The sequence below is a fragment of the Panthera leo genome, chromosome C2 (assembly GCF_018350215.1).
Source record: "Panthera leo isolate Ple1 chromosome C2, P.leo_Ple1_pat1.1, whole genome shotgun sequence".
NCBI classification, from domain to species: domain Eukaryota; kingdom Metazoa; phylum Chordata; class Mammalia; order Carnivora; family Felidae; genus Panthera; species Panthera leo.
The window spans coordinates 71,821,330-71,841,626 of record NC_056687.1 but is presented as its reverse complement, the minus strand read 5'-3'; the positions used below and the strand labels follow the sequence as shown (position 1 = coordinate 71,841,626).

General features: G+C 39.6%; 1 protein-coding gene across 2 annotated transcripts; it reads left to right on the top strand.

Moving 5' to 3' along the window:
• Positions 1-27: 27 nt before the first annotated feature.
• On the top strand, positions 28-12,641 carry WDR53 (WD repeat domain 53). 2 transcript variants are annotated; one of them, XM_042955875.1, is made up of 3 exons: positions 28-112; positions 5,911-6,406; positions 12,018-12,641. In XM_042955875.1, exons 2-3 carry the CDS (start codon positions 5,927-5,929, stop codon positions 12,612-12,614), a joined length of 1,077 nt encoding a protein of 358 aa, XP_042811809.1. In that variant the 5' UTR covers positions 28-112; positions 5,911-5,926; the 3' UTR covers positions 12,615-12,641. The 2 variants fall into 2 exon arrangements, with proteins under 2 accessions (XP_042811809.1, XP_042811810.1); XM_042955876.1 differs by lacking the exon at positions 28-112 and adding an exon at positions 546-995.
• The last annotated feature ends 7,656 nt before the right edge of the window (positions 12,642-20,297 follow it).

Here is a 20,297-nt window from a genome sequence, read left to right as displayed (position 1 = left end):
GGCCCCGGATGTGACTGTTTGGCTGAGGCGCCCCGCGCCCAGCGCTAGATGGGATTGGGCGCCCACAGGTGAGGTCATCACGAGGCGCCGAGGAGGAAAGCGGGAAGCGCAGGTATGAGGCTGGCATCTGTGGCTTTGTGGCTGTTCTTCGGTGTCTTTTCCTTTTTTTGGTCTAGTGGTCTCGCGTCTGCTTTCCTGGGCCCCTTTCCCTGTGAGGTTTTCCTGTGTCAGGTCCCTGTTTCAGACTCCACTCTAACGCATGAAATTTCCAGTTCCTTGCTAGCCAAGTCCTAGCTCCGCCACCTTCTACTTAAGTTGGATCTTCTTTCTTTACCTTCGGCGTCTGAGGTCGTCTTCTCCTGGTCAAGCCCTGTTGTTCTTTGTTGGTACTGGCACTTATCAGAACCTGAGTCCTAGCGTGTATTTGGAAAATAAGGTCATCATATTTGAATCCCCGCACCACCTCCCCCCACCCCCGCCCAAATGTTTCGATAGCCTGAAAGTGCCGAGTAATTGCTGATTAAGTCCTCCCTTCTTTGGACAAAATGTAGCCTTTCCCAGTTTTTCCTGCTAACCCGATTAGTAGGCGGATCCAGGCAGCGTGTTTTTATATAATTAGACATTCCAATAGGGAGAATGATGTGGAGGCTGTAATTATAGATGGCTTCTTGGAAGAGAAAGAATTTAAGCATTATTTGGTTATATTGCATTTTCCTAGGTGGCCAAAAGTTTTCTGACAGCCTTTAAAGAATGCTTAGTGAGAGAAAATAATAAACATCATGTGAACAAGGCATTGTGCCAGGTCTTTGATTCGAGTTTTATATAATTATCAAAACAACTCTGGGGTAATTATTATAGGACTCACAGATTCCCTTAGTAGTCAACTCCACTGTCTTGCCTTTATGTGGTAAGAAATCTTTTCAGTAGTTCCCTCTGTATAATACATTTCTAATTCTCCATTAAAAACGAACAGCAACTACCTTCTCTACTCTCTGGTAAATAGTGTTTATTATTTGCTAGTCCCTTCTTCCCAGATGTTTTTTTCCTCCCAGTTTAATATCCCAGATTCTTTACTAACTAGTGCTAATGCCACAGCCTTTCAATCATTTTGGTTGCTATCCAGCTTCTCCACATCAGGACCAACTTTGGAAAACCCAAACGTGAAAAAAAAATTGACCTATACTTATTATACTGATAGTGACTACCTCATATTGTTTGAATGGTAGTGTAATCTCAGACTAGGGAGTTTTATTCATTATTCATTTTTCAACTTTCATCTATGGGACATACAAGATGTCCCCTCCCAAGGAGGTCAGAGTTTTGTTAGGGAAGGCACTTTAATTTTTTTTTTTTTTTTTTTTTTTTTTTATTCTTCAAAGATAAGTAGAGTTTGGTCCATCTGAGAAGGGGACAAAGAACCAGGCAGAATCAACAGCTTTGAAGGCACAGACACTTGAAAAGGACGTGTGGGCACATGGAAATATAACTGGAGCAGTATTTAGATATTCAGTTATTAAAGACTTTGACATTTATTCTGTCTGTCACAGTGTAGGTGAGGTGGAGCCTTTGAAGGATCTATGAGATAATTCTGGTGCTAATATAGCCCAGTCAGTGAGCTGACTTTGTGGCAAGTACCCCTGCAAGTGCCCCAGGCAGAATTTCAAAGTAGGAAAAGATTTTATGACTGGGTCCTTTTCTTTCTACAAATCATCCTCCTGACCTTGCCCCTCCCCCATATTTAGTACCCTCCTGCCTTCTGACTGTTCAGAACTTCCGTCTTCGCCTTCCACCCTTTCTAAAAATGTTCTCAAGATACCCCACCTTTCCTTGCCCACTCCATGATTTCATTAGGTGTTAAAGGAAACTATTATCTAATTAGAGTAATGCACAATAGGCTATGATAAATTGCTTTAGACATTACCTATGAGAAGAGAAGCTTGTTGACCTGATACCTGAACAAGGAGGTAATGGCTCCTACCTATTTCTTGTAGGCTTTGCTGTCCCAGTAAGGAAAAACAAGAAACAGTGGCTTGACAGCTCATTTCTGAAAGATTGTTTTGATTTAACTCAGATTTAATTACATTTTTTTGCCACTGCCTTATACCACAGCAATCTGTTGTTTAATACTTTTTTTTTTAAGTTTATTTATTTATTTTGAGAGAGAGAGAGAGAGAGTGCACAAGTTGGGGAGGAGCAAAGAGAGAAGGAGAGAGAATCCCAAGCAGGCCCCGCACCGAGAGCACAGAGCCCAATGCAGGGCTCAAATTCACAAACCATGATAGCATAACCTGAGCTGAAATCAAAAGTCAGGTGCTCAACCATCTGCATCACCCAGGCACCCCTGTTGTTTAATACTTTTTGATAGTGGCCTTTGGGTATGTTTCAAATAAGAACAAATAATTTTAATTTTGTAGACTAAACAAGTGATCCCAGGGGTTCTGGTTGACTCCCGTGATCAATACCCTGCATAAGCTGAAATGCTTCAATGTATAGTACATTTCTGGGACTTTCCCAACAGTTTTTCTTGCTTTAATTTTATTTTTTTAATGTTTGTTTATTTTTGAGAGAAAGAGAGCACAGAAGCGGGGGAAGGGCAGAGAGAGGAGAGGGACAGAGGATCTGTGCTGATAACAGAGAGCCCAATGTGGGGCTTGAACTCATGACTCTGAGATCATGACCTGACCCAAACTTGGATGCTTAGCTGACTGAGCCACCCAGGAGCCCTTCAACTATTTTTCTTAACATTCTCCATAATAGGTCTTTATTTTTATATTTCTGACTAGCTTGGTGATCAGTAAATATTATTCATGTGATGTAGAGATTAGAAGTTTAATTTGTATTTTACACTGGTGCGTAGAGGTTAAGGTAGGGCTGACCTTGGTTTTGTGAGATTAATAGACACTTACTGGTTCCATTATGGAAAAATTTACAGGAGCTGTGTTGTCTGTAATAGTTCCTTTAAGCTCAAAATCCATTTATTGCCTAATTTCTCACACTTTGGGGTGAGCTTAACCACGTGTGTCTTTAATGAGTTAGTCTTTTCCAGAAAAAAATTATATTAAGCAGAAAACCTGCTAAAACTTCACCAGTCGGCATTTACTTAGGTCACCTGTGGGTAGATATGTGATGGGAAAACAGAAGTACTAGAAACCTTGCCTCATTCTTGCCTTAGAGAAAACTTAAAATCCCAGTAGGAATTCAAAAACATACATGCACACAAAATCCTAAAGCTGTAGAGGGCAGACTTCCCTGGACTTTAAAGTGGATTCACTGTAGAAAAATTAAAACTAACATAGGAAATAATCGATCAATTCTCTAAAGAAAAAAGTTAAAATTATTTGTAACTCTACTGGTCTTTTCAATGGTTAATACAAACTTCATATTTTAAGGTAGCATTTTATCTATGTTAACGTGATAAGTCAGTCACCACAGATGACAGTCCCTAAGCCTAAATAACGTTAATAACATTTATTTCAAATTGTGCTAAGAGTACTTTTTTCTTCGTTTATCTGGAACATGTGGCAAAAGCCTTTTTTATGGTAGAAAATTATTTAACTACTATTTCATTACTTGTCAGCAAAAATCAAACTACCCGAGTTCCCTGTCTTTACCTCTTTCTGAGTCATTTCCTCTCCAAACCTCTCCTTTAAAACTTATTTACTTCAGTCTTTAGTTTCGTCTGTATACTAATTCAGTGCTTCTGCTGAAATAAATGTTTTTTTAAATAATCTTTTTGTCTTTCCTATTTTGTCATCTTTATGAGAATTGCTATATCTGTTTATGTGACCATGTTTCTGTTACTTCCCCCCCCTCCCCTGTTACTTTGATTACTAAAAGATTAGTGATTTTTTTGCAGTCTAGTTAGTGATTTTGTATATGTGCGAGTGTCTAAAAATGGGAGGAAATAAGCTTTGTGTCAGGAATAGAAACTTCGGGCAGATTGCCAGATTATTTTAAATCATTTTTCAGAACAATATTAGGAAATTTATCTCTGTGCTATTGGACTAAATTCAGGTTTCATATCTGAAAATATGAAAGCAGCAATGGCAATTTCTCACTAGATAAATTCTCCCGGTAGGTTTGTTTGCTTTCTTTTCTCTAACCATTTAGAGTTATATAAATTGCCCTGATTTCCTTTTTTTGCTTTATCCAACAGGCAGTTAAGGCAGGGTGGTATTATATGACAGTTTCATTATATAAATCTGGGATGCCTAGTGTATCAAGAATCTCAATTTCGCACATAAGTACTGCTGTTAAGTGTTAAGTGGGTGATAAAGTAATTAAAAATACATGAGTACAGGGCATCTGGCTGGCTCAGTCAATAGAACATGTGACTCTTGATCTCAGGGTTGTGAGTTTGAGCCCCATGTTGGGTGACCTAAGCCCACTTCGGCTTAGGTCATGATCTCACAGTTCTTGAGTTCAAGCCCCGTTTCCGGTCTGTACTGATAGCTCAGAGCCTGGAACCTGCTTTGGATTCTGTGTCTCCCTCTCTGTCCCTCCCCTGTTCACACTCTGTCTCTCAAAAAATGAATAAATGTTAAAAAAAATTTTTTTTAAACTATTGTCAAATGGCTAGGCCCCAACCCCAGCATTTCTGATTCTCTAGGGTAGTATTGGGCAATTTATATTTCTAAGTTCCTAGTTTATGCTGATGCTGCTGGTCTGGAGGCCATACTTTGAGGACCATTGATGTAGATACATGATACCACTTTGACCAGCCTAATAAAAATAGGAGAAGTGAGGGGTGCCTGGCTGGTTCAGTCAGTGGCGCATGTGACTCTTGATCTTGGGTTTATGAGTTAGAGCCCCATGTTGGGTGTAGAGATTGCATTAAAATATTTTTTTTTTAAATAGGAAAAGTGATCATGGTAGTATTTGTTGAGCCCTCATTATGTACCAGACACTGTTATATGTGCTTTACACATATTATTTTGCTATGATCCTGTGAAATGGTGCTATTATTTTTATTACCCCCATTTTATAGAGAAGGAAAATGAATCACAGAGAGGTTCAGTAACTTGACCAAAGTCACCCAGCTAATAATAGGTAGTAGAGCTATTCAAACTCAGAGAATCTAGCTCCAGAGCTCATTCTCTAAAACATTATTCATATAAAAGATATAACTTGATAATTGAACAGCTCTCTTTTATTTTTTATTTTTTTAAGTTTATTTTTAATTATTTTTAACGTTTATTTTGAGAGAGAGAGAGAAAGAGTGGGGGAGGGGGAGAGAGAGAGAGGGAGACACAAAATCTGAAGCAGGCTTAAGGCTCTGAGCTGTCGGTACAGAGCCTGATGCGGGCCTTGAACCCACAAACTGAGATCATGACTTGAGCTGAAGTCGGACACTCAACCGAGCCACCCAGTTGCCCCTAAATGTTTGTTTGTTTGTTTGTTTGTTTGTTTGTTTGTTTTGAGGGGGGAGGGGCAGAGATGGGGGAGGGGAGAGAGAGAATCCCAAGCAGGCTCCACACTTTCAGCACAGAGCCGGATGTGGGGCTCAAACTCACAAACCATGAGATCATGACCTAAACTGAAATCAAGAATCGGATGCTTAACCGACCGAGCCATCCAGGTGCCCCAAGCATCTCTCTTTTAAAAATAATTTTTACTAATTTAAATATATGATGTTTATTCTAATGTGAACCTCATATCAGATGCTAGAGGACAAGGTTTGCCTGGGTCCCTGATAGCATAGAAAGTCCATTTACGCATGTGCCAGCCAGGTGTACCACAATCCTGTGTTCAACTAAACTTTTGTAGACTTGATCTTCAAATGTCCTTTTTTTAAATTAAGGTTTTTTAGATGTCTTTTTAAATATTTAAGTGAAATACTGCATATTGTATTTGTCTCCTCCCATCAAGTTCTTAAATAAGAGATTATAGTTTTTTTCCCCCTCTCCACAGTGTCTTCTGGGCCATAATGGCCGTCAAGTGGACTGGTGGACATTCTTCACCTATTCTCTGCCTGAATGCAAGTCAAGAAGGCCTAGTCGCTTCTGGAGCAGAGGGTGGTGATCTTATGGTTTGGGGTGAAGATGGGACTCCATTAGGACATAAACGCTTCCAAGGGGCTGATGATGTTACCAGTGTCTTATTCTCTCCCTCCTGCCCCACTAAGCTCTATGCTTCACATGGAGAAACCATTAGCTTACTGGATGTCCGGTCACTCAAAGGTTCTTTGGACCATTTTCATGTGAATGAAGAAGAGATCAATTGTCTCTCATTGAATGAAACTGAAAACCTGCTGGCTTCTGCCGATGACTCCGGAGCAATCAAAATCCTAGATTTGGAAAATAAGAAAGTTAGCAGATCACTGAAGAGACATTCCAATATCTGTTCTTCGGTAGCTTTTCGGCCTCAAAGACCTCAGAGCCTGGTGTCATGTGGACTGGATATGCAGGTAATGAATATTTTGCAGAGAGTACTTGGGTAATTTTTAATGGGTTTGGTAACGATCAAATTACTGACCAGGCTAAATATATCTTTGCATTTTCTGTTCTCTAACGTGTCTTATCTGTGTATGAAGCATGAGCTTTATTTCTGCATGTTTAATGCTAACTTGACAAAGCCAAGTAGATTTTATTCATAAAGTAATCATTTATCCTTTAGCCTTCCTTTCTCTGTGCTTAAGACAGTCATAAAACCTGAGAATTGAAATATTTGATTCTAAACATCTTTTTAAACAGGAGCATGCTGAAGGAAGACTATCGCCCACTCTCTACAAATTCTATTATTTTTTCTAAAAGAAAAGAGAGAGAGAATCTCTTGTTGTTCTTACTTTAAAATTCTGTGGTGTATTAATTGAATTATTGTATATTGGTGACCAAGATCAGAGCATTGCCTTGAGTAAGTTTTAAAAGGAACATCACATCACAAATTAGACCAAATTCAGAGGAAGTCTGTCAGAAGAGTGGATATAGCAAGAAACCCCGTTATGTGGGTAAAATGGAAGTGTTTGTTTATTTTTTTTATTTATCTATTTATTAGAAAGAGCATGAACTGGGGCAGGGGGGAGAGAATCCTGAGCAGGCTCCACACTGTCAGCACGGAGCCCAGTGCAGGGCTCTAACCCATGAACTGTGAGATCATGACCTGAGCTGAAACCAAGAGTCAGATACTTAACTGACTCAGCCATCCATGCGCCCTGGAAATGGAACTGTTTAATTCTTAGTTTTCATGAGGGGGAAAAGTAGAATGTGCTAGTGGTAATAGAAGTCATGGGGAAGCAGACTTTGGTTTGGTTTAATAAAAGAAAGCTTTCAGATAGCTTGAACTTTCCCATAGCAGATGTACTTCCTCTTAATTTTTTTTTTTTTTTTTTAACGTTTATTCATTTTTGAGAGACAGAGAGAGACAGAGCATGAGTAGGGAAGGGGCATAGAGAGAAGGAGACACAGAATCTGAAGAGGCTCCAGGCTCTGAGCTGTCAGCACAGAGCCCAGCGGGGGGCTCGAACTCACAAACTGTGAGATCATGACCTGAGCTGAAGTCGGATGCTCAACCAACTGAGCCACCCAGATGCCCCAGATGTACTTCCTCTTAAAAGTAAATCTTGTAGGGGTGCCTGGGTGGCTCAGTCAGGTAAGTGTCCAATTCAACTCTTGATCTCAGCTCAGGTCTTGATATCAGGGTTGTGAGTTTAAGCCCCACGTTGGCCTCCATGCTGGGCATGAAGCCTAGTTAAAAATAAATGTATCACTGGAGTGAGAATAATCATGGTTTCTCTTTGGTAAGCACTTACTACTTGCCAGTGCTTTACATATTAGTTTTCATTCAACTCATACCCTGATAATTACTGTTACTTTTTTAGAAATGAGACTGAGGTTCAAATTAAGTATCCATATAGCTGCCTGAATTGAGATTCGGACTTGAGTCTCTCTGGCTCCAAAGGCTGTATTTTTTTTCTGTGACACCAGAGGTATCACAAACAGGAGATCTCAAGCAGGAGATCATCAGCAATGTGTTAGAAAAGGTTCTTGGTTTGCAAACAGGCGACTTCTAGAAAAAGAATCATTGTTTATTAATGACGTGTGTCCTGCACAGTTATAAGTGTTTATTCTTTTTTTTAATGTTTATTTATTTATTTTGCGAAAGAAAGTATGTGGAGGAGGGTCAGAGAGGGAGGGAGAAAGAGAATCCCAAGCAGGCTCCACGGTGTCTGCACAGAGCCCTATCCACAGCTCGACCCCACGAACCATTAGATTGTGACGTAAGCTGAGATCAAGAGGTGGATACTTAATCAACTGAGCCACCCATGTGCCCCAGTCTATATTCTTTACTGTGTACAGTATCTTTCAAGACTTTGTGATTCCATTAATATCATCAAAGGCTTTATCTTTCTACCTATTTGGCCAGCAGTCTTTACCACTCCCTTCTCTACCCACTACACCCCCTCATAAGTTAGAAATAAACGAGGCTGGGTTTTGTTTTTTCCCCAATGACTGCCATTACCCTCCCCCAAGCTACTGGTAGTTAGTAGGCAGGATCAGTCGATGGCCAGCAGCACTGGGACAGTCCCTAAACAATAAAGAATTGTCTTACCAAAAATGTTTATAGTTCCTCTGTTGGGAATCATTCTGCATTTGAGGGGCACAGTGACCCTACAACCTATAAACTCTTTATCCACACCTAGGTCTTGACCAAGCCCTTACAAACCTACATTTTCTACCCTCATGGTGATAATCTGCCTATTTTTGTTATACAGAAAGACCTACACACACACACGTGCGCGCGTGCGCACCCCCCCCCCCCCCCACACACACACAAAAGACCTACACATCCAGGTGGATATCTGTGTTGAGTAGGCAGATTGTACAGTGTCTCTTTGACTAGTCATTCTTTCAACCTTAGGCTGTACCAGTTTCCAATCTCTGGTTCATTAATATACTAGGCATGGCAGTAAACAATTAGGTGTGCAAAAATGACCTATATACTTCTCAGATTAGATAAGAAATGGGCATCTAGAATTTATTTTGCCGTCAGTTCTGGGAGAGAAGTTCTAGTGGCAGGCAACTGCTAGAGAGCAATATAGAACAACCTAAATATTTTGTGAAAAGGAGGCTTAGGTAATTGCTTATTTGATTTGACTGCCAAGACCTAAATATTCACCGTAGATTAATTTCTGCATTGGGTTGTGATTTAACAGTGGTAAGCACACAGAACTTTTAAGAAATTACTTTCCTTGGAGTGCCTGAGTGGCTCAGTCAGTTAAGCATTTGACTTCCACTCAAGGTGTGTATCTAACAGTTTACTTCTTAAAACCTGGTTATCTGATGTTATTCTAAACTTTAAGAATAGCTAATCTGAAGGAGTCCAAGACTGTAGGCATAAAAGTGGAATGGAGTTGTTATAAGGTTAATTTTGAGAGCTCTTTCTCTCTGAACAAACACATTTTACCTCAAGGCAGGAATTGAATTATTGCCACACACAGGAGATATATTCAATGTACCTATCTTTGTTATTACAGAAATCATAAAAATTATACCCTTTGATTTACATCAGTTTAAATAATTAGGCAAAGCACACTTAGAGTGGCAGGGAACTTAACAAATTGATTTATTAAGACATTTGAGACTGCTTAATTTTTTTTTCTTTCTTTTTTTTTTTATTTTTTTATTTTTTTTTAGAGAGAGTGCAAATGCAGGAGAGTGGCAGAGGGGGAAAGAGAGAATCTTAAGCAGGCTCCACGCAAACAGCACGGATCCCAAGACCCTGGGATCATGACCTAAGCCAAAATCAAGTGTCGGAAACTCAACCGACTGAGCCACCCAGGAGCTCCTAGACTGCTTAATTTTTTAATAAATAACTACAAAATATTTATAATATATGTGTAAAGTATAAGAAGAACATTAAATACATGTGTAGCCACCACTCAGATACAGTTTTCTCTTGTAAAGACCTTTGGAAATTTGAGACCATCATATATTTCTGTGGCATACACATTGATTTTTTGCCCCTCATTTCCACATCTGAAAATAAATGGTTCAAAAGGTTTATTGTTTTTTCTGGAGTTTGAAGGATCACTAGTACAAATACTTAAGGATCAGGATGGCAGGAAGGCTTTTTTTTTCCCTTAAAAATTAATCTTTTCTGTGGAAAGAAATGTTTTTGTAGGGGGAGGAATTTGTGAGCAGGGTCACTTTGATGTGATTGCATTCACTTCTGAACATTTGCCAGTTGTCCACTTTCTCCCCCCACTGACATTTTGTAGGACCATAACCCCCAGACTCTTGTGTTCTTTTCTTTTAGTATCTCTTGCTTTCCTGCTTTGAGTGACACCACTTGAACCAGGTGGTTGAGAAATTGTAAAACACCTTGGAATCTTTGGCGGTTAGGAAGAGTAAAGTAGTATAGAGAATGTCCAGAAAGGAACAGTCTGGAAATCTTCAATACTTGAAAATTATTCTTGGATTGGTAGAATCTGGGATGGCTGTTAACACATTTAGATTTCAGTAAATACAAAAATGTTTAAGCTGCTGAAAATACTTTGAGTATAGTTAATGTCTTAAGAGGGCAGAAAATATAATCTAGGCATCATGCACGGTAGTGCAAGAAAGACTTGGGGATACCTGCCAAGACAGTTAAGTTAGCAGATTCGGGAATGTGCCATTTGCCTTGTGTTCAGATTTTTTTTTTTTAGGGATTTGTTTCCATATCATGTCCATATCACATCTTTGTTATATTTTCTGGTATTTCTTTATTTTACTTTAATTTATTTTAATTTGTTAATATTTTAGCTTCAGCCAAGTAGCAACTGCTGGCCACTTAGTAAAATGTTATAAATCCAATCTAAAAGAGTTTTCAGTGCTTTTCTTGATAGAAGCAGAATGTGTTATTAGAGGTCACTTCTTTCAGAGGCTGAGTTGAGGGCAGTTACCTTCAATAGAAAACCAAATCCTTAATATTCATCAGCAGTAGTGATCTTGTCAGTTCAGATCTGTGCTTTTGACTGAACCATGCTTATTCTAGGTCTATTTTAAATTGTGAGTAATAATTAAGGGATAATACTAGATGGTAAAATAAAGCTGTCTATTCTCTGAAAGTATGAAGAATATTTTCCTTTTCAAATTGGTTGCTGTGGGAAGAAAATGAATCACTAGATTATAGAGTAAAATCAATTCACAAAGTTTTTTGTTTTAAACAGGTTTTAATTAGCATTTCATTTAAATCAATTTAGTAGGTCCAAAATCATGGTAGGGAACAACAAAAAAACCCACATATGCCAAGATGTCAAATTAATCAACAGATGGATATGGAATTTTTGCTCTTTCCAGGTATTAAGCAAAGATTAATTAAATCTCAGGATGCCTGGCTGGTTTAGTTGGTAGAGCACATGATTCTTGATCTCAGAGTTGTGAGTCCAATCCCCATGTTGGGCGTGGAGCCTACTTAAAATTTACGAAAAAATGTTTAAGGTGAATTAAATCTCAAGAAACTGACAAGCTAATAGTATATGTTAATTAATAGCATAGAAACTAAATACAGGCAAGAGAGAAGTGGGCTGGAATATTTAGGAAAGCCTTCCGAGAGGGACAGGAACTTGAGGTAAGCCTCTAAAATGGGTACTTTGGGTTGTATGAAAGGAAAGAGAAAGCATCCCAGATACAAATCATTTCAGTGATGATCCAGATTTCATTTATTTAGCTGACAGGCTTTCTGACTTGCAGCCAGCATAGACTAAAATTAATAAGTTTTATAATGTTCTATTTTACTTGTAGAGATGAGGGTACAGTGACTTAAAGAAATGCAACTGCTCAAGAATGTGGATTACAGTTTGATGGGTTTGTTAATCCCAAGTTATTCAGGATCTTGTTTTCTACATTGGCGTCTGAGTTTTTCCACTGGCACATTGTGGTGCCAGCTGAATTTTTAAAAATTTAATATTGCTAGAAATGTATCATACTAATTATTATCAGACTACTTTGATGACTTTATTACAAGTGGAATAAGCATGATAGTTGAGCAAAATGGCTAGGCCTCTGTTTGACTACATAACTTCCTCTTATTTAAAGGTGATGCTGTGGAACCTTCAGAAAGCACGGCCACTCTGGATTACAAATTTGCAGGAAGATGAAACAGAAGAGATGGAAAGCCCACAATCACCTGGTCAGCTTTTAAACCCTGCTTTAGCCCACTCTGTGTCTGTAGCATCATGTGGCAATATTTTTAGCTGTGGTGCAGAAGATGGTAAGGTTCGAATCTTTAGGGTGGTGGGAGTTAAGTGTGAACAAGAACTGGGATTTAAGGGCCACACTTTGGGAGTATCCCAGGTCTGCTTTCTGCCAGAATCCTATATGCTGCTTACTGGAGGGAATGATGGGAAGATAATGTTGTGGGATGTAAGCAGTGAAGTTGAAAAAAAACAGAAGAGCCCTACAAAACATACCCACAGGAAGAAAACTAAAAAAGCAGCTTATACAAAGCAGGGTAGAAATACTCATGCTCTAGTAACAGATGAAGAAGAACATGGCAAAATTTTACCAAAACTAAGTGTTGAACATGGAGAAAAGGTGAACTGGCTGTTGAGTACAAAAATAAAGGGATACCAAAATATATTAGTAGCTGATCAAACTAGTTGTGTATCTGTATATCCCTTAAAAGCATTTTAAATCCAATAAAAAATTTGAAAAACTGCAGCAGAACTTTTTATAGGTTGAAAAAAATCCTGTTTCTTCATTTTTGTCATTCTTAATGTTTGTCATATTTTTTAATATAATTTATTGTTAAATTGGCTTACATACAACACCCGGTGCTCATCCCAACAAGTGCCTGCCTCAACGCCCATTGTCATATTTTGAATAATACCCTTCCAGTGTATAAATTATAAGACATTGAGCAAAAGATAATTGGGTAATACTTTATGTAGTAAGTGACATTAAAATTTGGAGGAGGAGAAGTAATCGGACTCAGAGTTATTAAATAACAAAGAACTAGGAAAATTGCAGACATGATTACTTACCTGGAAAGGATCTTGGTTGTCTTGTCAAGCCTCCTGCCTCAGGGAAGCCCACATATGATCTAATCCAAGTGTAGTGTAACCAAATGACATTGGTTAATTCCGATCCTAGGATGTCTTGAGGAACCTTACCAAGTTGGAAGAAGAAACCTGTTCTTACTTGTTCTCTATAAAGCCCAGAAGACTTTGCTGACAGTCACTCTCTGTTGTTTCTAAGAAAAGGGCTTCAGGGTCAGATCAGTTTAGGATATTATGCAGTAATCCGGGCTGTGGTGCTGATACAACCAAGATAAGCCAAAGTTACGAATAAGCAGAAATTCTGACTAAGCAGAAGATAAAAGTAGAGACGAGAGAGAAGTAGAGAATAGAAACCAAGATAGTATGTCAAGAGTAAGTTCCTTTTCATCATGGCCGGATCACTGTCTTCTCTGCATGTTTTGTTTTGTTTTGTTTTTTTAATTTTTTTTTTTCCTGAGAGAGCACAAGTGGGGAAGGGGCAGACAGAGGAGGATGGAATCTAAAGTAGGCTTCAGGCTCTGAGCTGAGTGTGGAGCCTGCCTGAGATTCTCTCTCTGCCCCTCTCCCCCACTTGCTCTCTCTCCCTGTCTCTATGTCTTAAAAAAATAAAATTAAAAAAAAAATTTTTAAAAAAGGAGCGCTTGGGTAGCTCAGTCGATTGTTGAGTGTCCGACTCTTGATTTCGGCTCAGGTCATGATCTGGAGGTTTGTGAGATAGAGCCCCACCTCAGGCTCTGTGCTAACAGGACGGAGCCTGCTTGGGATTCTCTCCCTTTGTCTCTCTCTCACTTCACCCCCAGATCACATGCATACATGCGCACGCACTCTCTCAAATAAGCTTTAAAAGAAAGTTTAGGGCGTTTGGGTGGCTCAGTCAGTTAAGCATTTGTACCAACTGACTGACTGACTGACATCTGCCTGACTTCAGCTCAGGTCCTGATCTTGCAGTCAGGGAGTTCAAGCCCCGCATCAGCTCTGTGTTGACAGCTCAGAGCCTGGTGCCTGCTTTGGGTTCTGTGTCTCTCTCTCTCTCTGCCCCTCCCCTGCTCATGCTTTGTCTCTCAAAAGAATAAGTTAACATTAAAAGATTTTTTTTAAGTTTATTTTTTTTTTAATGTTTTATTTATTTTTGAGAAAGAGAGAGACAGAGCACAAGTGGGAGAGGAGCAGAGAGAGGGAGACACAGAATCCGAAGCAGGCTCCAGGCTCTGAGCTGTCAGCACAGAGCCCGACGCGGGGCCCAAACTCGGACTGTCAGATCATGACGTAGCTGAAGTCGGATGCCCAACCAACTGAGCCACTCAGGTGCCCCAATTTTTTTTAAAGTTTAAATTTAAAAAAGGAATCAAGGCAGCTGCATTTTCTTGAGTTCTCACGGTCACTTGTTTCTGCTTCTCTCTACATGATGGTTTTTACTTGCAAAAAGTATAGCCTTTCAGGGCTATATCAACGATTCATTTCAATTCCAGAAACCAAGTGAGCAGTGTCCTAAGCTCCTGAAGAGAATATGATTGATCCAACTTAGTTAAGCACCTGCCTTTGATCCAGTCAGCTCTGGCTAGGGGGCTACTGTCATTACTAAATGACATAGTAATTTAGTATCCACATATCCAAAAGGCCCCCTCCCATAGTTGGGGAGGTAGTTCTCAGAGAAGGGGAGTACAGACTAAACTAATAGTCCAAAGATCTACAACTAACTATTGATATTTGTATGAAAATTATGTATAAAACAAACCCTTCTTAGGTCAGCTATTTTGTTACAGTTTGACCCTTTCAATTGGCAAGCAAGAGATCTACCCAGGTTACTTTAGTTAATGAAAGTTTGAGGAAACATAATGGTAAAGTAAGCAAAGGAAGGCACCTCCGTCTGGGCTTACAGAGAATCAGGATACCATTTTGAATATGGCTTAGCTCTAGTTGCCAGTCAGCTATTCAGATGACAAACGAACTTCAGTAGTCACCCCTTAGAAGTGGGCTTTCCAGGGGCACCTGGATGGCTCAGTCAATTAAGCATCCAACTTTTCATGTCAGTTCAAGTCATGATCTCACAGTTGTGAGGTCGAGCCCTGTGTCAGTCTCCACACTGGGTGTATAACCTGCTTGGGATTCTCTCTCCCTCTGCCCCCTGCCCCAAAAGTAGGCTTTCCAAAGTCCCCCATCTGTAGTAGGCTGAAAATGTCCCCTGAAGGTAACGGGTTCTAATCCCTGGAACTTACAAATGTTACTTTGGTAAAAGGATCTTTGCAGATGTAATTATGTTGCAAGTAGTAAAGGATTATGTTAAACATAATCATAGTAATTGTGTACCTGCTTTTTTTTTTTTTTTAAGTTTATTTTGAGAGAGCAAGTGGAAGCAGCTAAGGGGCAGAGAGAATCCCAAACAAGCTCTGTGCTGTCAGCAGGGAGCCCTACACAGGGCTCGATCTCCTAAACCATGAGATCATAACCTGAGCCGAAATCAAGAGTGCTATGCTTAACTGACTGAGCCACCCAGGACCCCTTATTAGACTGTAAGATGCTTGAAGGCAAGAATTCTGCCCTGTTAGTTTCAGAACTTACAGTCTGGTCTATCCTGGATCCCTTCAACTTATACAAACAGTACTCATTAAATCTTAAATGAATCAAAGGAGGTCCAGAAAGTATAAATATTAAGTATATAGAAAACAAAAAAGGTCAACCGAACGGGAGCTGGTGGCAGGGTTGCCTGGCAACCAGACTGAACCCTTTGCTTGTGTTTCACGTTATTTTTAAGACCAGCTGTCAGGGCTACACATGGTTCTCCCGACCAGTACTCAATTTACAGACACCCAGACATGCTCATTTCATATTTGATGTTCCTTCTCCATATTACAATCATTTTGTGGTCCAGGATAGACCATGCTGAGGCTGATGGCAGTGGCACCCAGTTGCTTCTCCCCGCCAAGAGCAAAAATACCTTTAGGATTAATCAATCACCCTTTGGCAGTATCATGTATAATCCTGGTGCCTTAACCTATGAACAGATCTCCCTTGACCTCAGTTTTTCTATTTATAAGCAGATAATTAGTGGAAACAGATTAATATACTGCACGAGTGCTGTGTGTGTGTGTGTGTGTGTGTTTGGTTTTCTGAACTATTTGATTTAAAAAATTTTTTTAATGTTTATTTACTTTTAGATAGAGTGTGAATGGGGGAGAAGCAGAGAGAGAGAGAGGGAGACACAGAATATGAAACAGGCTCCAGACTCTGAGCTATCAGCACAGAACCTGACGCAGGGCTTGAACTTGGGACTGGGGAAATCATGACCTAGGCCAAAGTCAGATGCCACCCAGGCTCCCTCTGAACTATTTGAAAGTGAGATAACCATAACACTTATCTCAAAATACATCAGCACACGTCTCCTAAAAAAGACACTTTCCAATAAAACCATAATCCTAATATATCTAAGAAATTTAGTAACAATTTCATTCTTGCTCTTGGCCAGTCAATTTTGACTAATACCATTCTTACTGTGCCAAAGTCTGGTGGTAGGAGAGGGTGGCAGCCAGAAGTGCAAAAGATGGGCCCCTCAGCCCTGGGAACAAGAGGATCCTTGTGGTACAGTCTGGTGTCTGAGCAGAAAGGCGTCTCCTTTGTATACAACCATCTTCCTGTGGTGTGCCTCTAGTGAAGAAGATTGCCCCTTCCACTGGGCTAAAGTTCATTTTAGAGACTAGACTGTCAGACCAGAGGATACTGGGAGAGTGAAGATAGGAGTCTGCTGGAGTGAACAAAGTACTCTGCTATGGCCACCACCATTAGGACCATATGCCAGCCAGAGGAGTGGGATTTAATCTAGGCCCAAGAGAGAATGTGGAAGAAATTCAGAACACCTCCCCAACACCAGGAGAGCCTGTCATACCCTGGTACTCTTGGTGAAGGAAAAGTCTGGGCTGATATTTAATAGAACCTCCTTAAGGTCCTCCTCTATAGCCATAAAATACATTTGGGGGAAGTGATTCCCCACTTGGGCATAATTTTTCTGTAATCATTCTAGGCAATGATTGAAGAAGCATCCAGAGCATGGAGTGGTCAAGTAAAAACAATGACTTATAAATATTGACGCAACAGGTCACAGGTAGGCCTGAAAATTGAGTGGATCTTTGAAAGTTTATTTAGTTAATTGGTTTAATCTTAGGATTTCTACAAAGTATACCATCAAATATGTAATTATGAAATACAATGAAAGAGTTTGTAAGAATTGTTATGTCTTCTGAGTCCATAGACTAAACAAAATCTGCATCTACTTCTCAAACCTGAATTTACTCATAAATAACCATATGTTGTACTGTCAGGAGTTCAATTATTAGATTCATTAAGTATTACATCTGGGAGGTACAACATTGTTAATTTTGTTATAAGCCAATGTGTGGCTGGATAAGTGCAAACATTATTTTATTACAAATTATAATAGTAAGTAAACTGGTTCAGCCACTATGAAGAACAGCATGGAGATTCCTCCGAAATTAAAGGTAGACCTAGGGGCGCCTGGGTGGCTTAGTCGGTTAAGTGTCTGACTTCAGCTTAGGTCATGATCTCACAGTCTGTGAGTTTGAGCCCCACGTCTGTGCTGACAGCTCAGAGCCTACAGTCTGCTTCAAATTCTGTGTCTCCCTCTCTCTCTGCTCTTCCCCTGCTCATGGTCTCCCTCTCTCTTTCAAAAATAAACACTAAAACAAACAAAAAAACTTTTAAAAAAAGTAGAACTACCATATGATCTTGTTATCCCACTTCTGGATATGTATCCAAAGGAAATGAAAACACATTATTGAAGAGACATATGTACTCCCATTTTTATTGTAGCATCATTCACAATAGTCAAGATACAGAAACAACCTGGGTGTCCAGCAAAGGATGAATGGATAAAGATGTGGTGGCATATGTGTGTGTGTACACACACGTGCACACACACACATTTATATACATACACATATAATGTAATACTATGCAGCCATGAGAAAAGAAATTCTGCCATTTGCTATGACATGGGTGGACCTTGAAAACATGCTAAATGTGATAAGTCAAATAGAGGAAGACAAATTCTGTATGTTATCTCTTATATGTGGAATTAAAAAAAATTGTAAAAGCGGAAAGTGAAATGGTTATGAGGGGTTGGTGGAGTAGGGGAATGGTACAGATGTTGTTTAATAGAAGTTAACAGATGAATGTATCATGTCATAGGGTATTTTTGGCTTAAAAAAACTAATTAAAAGTCTTTTAAAGTAGGTATATTTAAAAAAAAGAACTCGGGGGCTCCTGGGTGGCTCAGTCGTCCAACTTCAGCTCATGTCATGATCTCACTGTTCCCAGGTTTGAGCCCTGCGTCAGGCTCTGTGCTGACAGCTCAGAGCCTGGAGCCTGTTTTAGATTCTATGTCTCTCTCTCTGTCCCTGCCCCTCCCCCACTCATGCTCTGTCTCTCTCTCTCAAAAATAAACATTCCCTCTGTCTCTCTGCCCCTCCCCCATTCATACTCTGTCTCTCTCTGTCTCCAAAATAAATAAACGTTAAAAAAAATTTAAAAAAAAAAACGGGGTGCCTGGGTGGCTCAGTCGGTTAAGTATCCGACTTTGGCTCAGGTCACAATCTCGCGGTCCATGAGTTCGAGCCCCGCATTGGGCTCTGGGCTGATGGCTCGGAGACTGGAGCCTGCTTCGGATTCTGTGTCTCCCTCTCTCTCTCTGCCCCTCCCCCATTCATGCTCTGTCTCTCTCTGTCTCAAAAATAAATAAACGTTAAAAAAAGTTTTAAATAAATAAACATTAAAAAATTTTTTTAATTCTGTAAATCTAAAATTGATAAACTGAGAATGCATGAACCAAGTGATGCATGTAATTCAATTAGAGAAATGTCTTATAATTGAGTCACTGCTCTGCCCAAGGTAGCATCAACTTGCCAAATACAAAGAACCTCCTCTAAAGCAATTAGTGCCAAATTCATGTGAGAGGTAATTTAGTTTCAGCAAAACAGCATCAGCCATTATAATAAAATAATGTTGACAGTTTATTTTATTAGCTATAATTTGGTTTGTATTTAATATGTAGGGTTTTTTTGAGTTTATTTATTTTGAAAGAGAGAGAGAGCAAGTGAGTGAGAGTGTATGCCCAAGAGCAGGGGAGGGGGAGAGAGAAAGAGAGAGAATCCCAAGCAGGCTCTGCACTGTCCACGTGGAGCCCGATGCAGGGCTTGAACTCACAAACTGTGAGTTCATGACCTGAGCCCAAACCAAGAGTAGGATGCTTAACTGACTGAGCCACCCAGGCACCCAATATGTAGGTTTCTTTTGATTTTATGGTCACATAAGAGTTATAAGAAGTCTATACCTAATGTTGGATTTGGACATATTTAAGCAACATTATACTAAAACGTCATTTCCGTATAACAAGTAATTACTAATCAATCCTAGAAGTCTCATAATTTTTTCTTTTAAAACCTTACAGTACTCAAGCTTAAAAGAATCGACTTGTAGACAGAATCCTGAAAATCTTCTTGAGTGACCTTTAGCATCTTCATATGAGACTAGGACTAAGTGATGTTGCTGGGGAATGTGGGGAAATAGCAAGGGTGGAACCCATAGTTTGCTGTGGGAGAGGATATTTTGGAGAAGCATAGATTGTTCAGAATAAATTCTAAAGTAGTCACGTAGGAAAACTAGTGATATTATCAGTGGAAAGTATTAGAGTATTAGAGTCAAGAATGAAGCCCAAGTTTTTGGTTTCAGTGACTGGGTGGATCCTACGGCCGTAATTTCAGGTAGTGAGCACAAGAGGATGGGCAGGTTTGACTACTTAGACCTACCTAATCTGCCCTGACTGGCCCTTGCCATTCTGGTGTCATGACCATCATCTCCAAAATGGCATATAGGTGTTGTTATTAGTTAGGAGTCTGGTTGCACTGGAGAGGTCGGGGTGATTTGGAATCTTACTGGACTCCTTAAGCCAGAGTGGGAACTAGGCAGACATTTTCTCTTTGTTTCCCTTAAACCTTTTACTCTTAGACTTGCTCCTTTCTTAATAATATACTCTAATTTTCTAATTGATGTTACTGCTATTCATGAAGCATTACTTTTGTTTGGTTCTTAGAATTTTCAAGATTTTCCTTTCCTGCATTGCTCTGTAGAGGTTCAGCGCCCTCTAGAGACATAATCCACAATTTTCCTGGTTGTCAGAGATTTTGATAGCCTCAAATTAGTCAAATAACTTGATTCATCCCTACCTGAACTTTCTTGGTAATAACAAATTCTTCATGGCTCTAAGTAACCATTATTTAAATTTAGATATCAATTTAAAATTTAAAATTAT

Coding starts and splice junctions, on each gene's coding strand:
- WDR53 (XM_042955875.1), top strand. CDS start 5,927: ATGGCCGTCAAGTGGACTGGTGGACATTCTTCACCTATTCTCTGCCTG. Junction 6,407..12,017: donor CATGTGGACTGGATATGCAG/GTAATGAATATT, acceptor TCTTATTTAAAG/GTGATGCTGTGGAACCTTCA.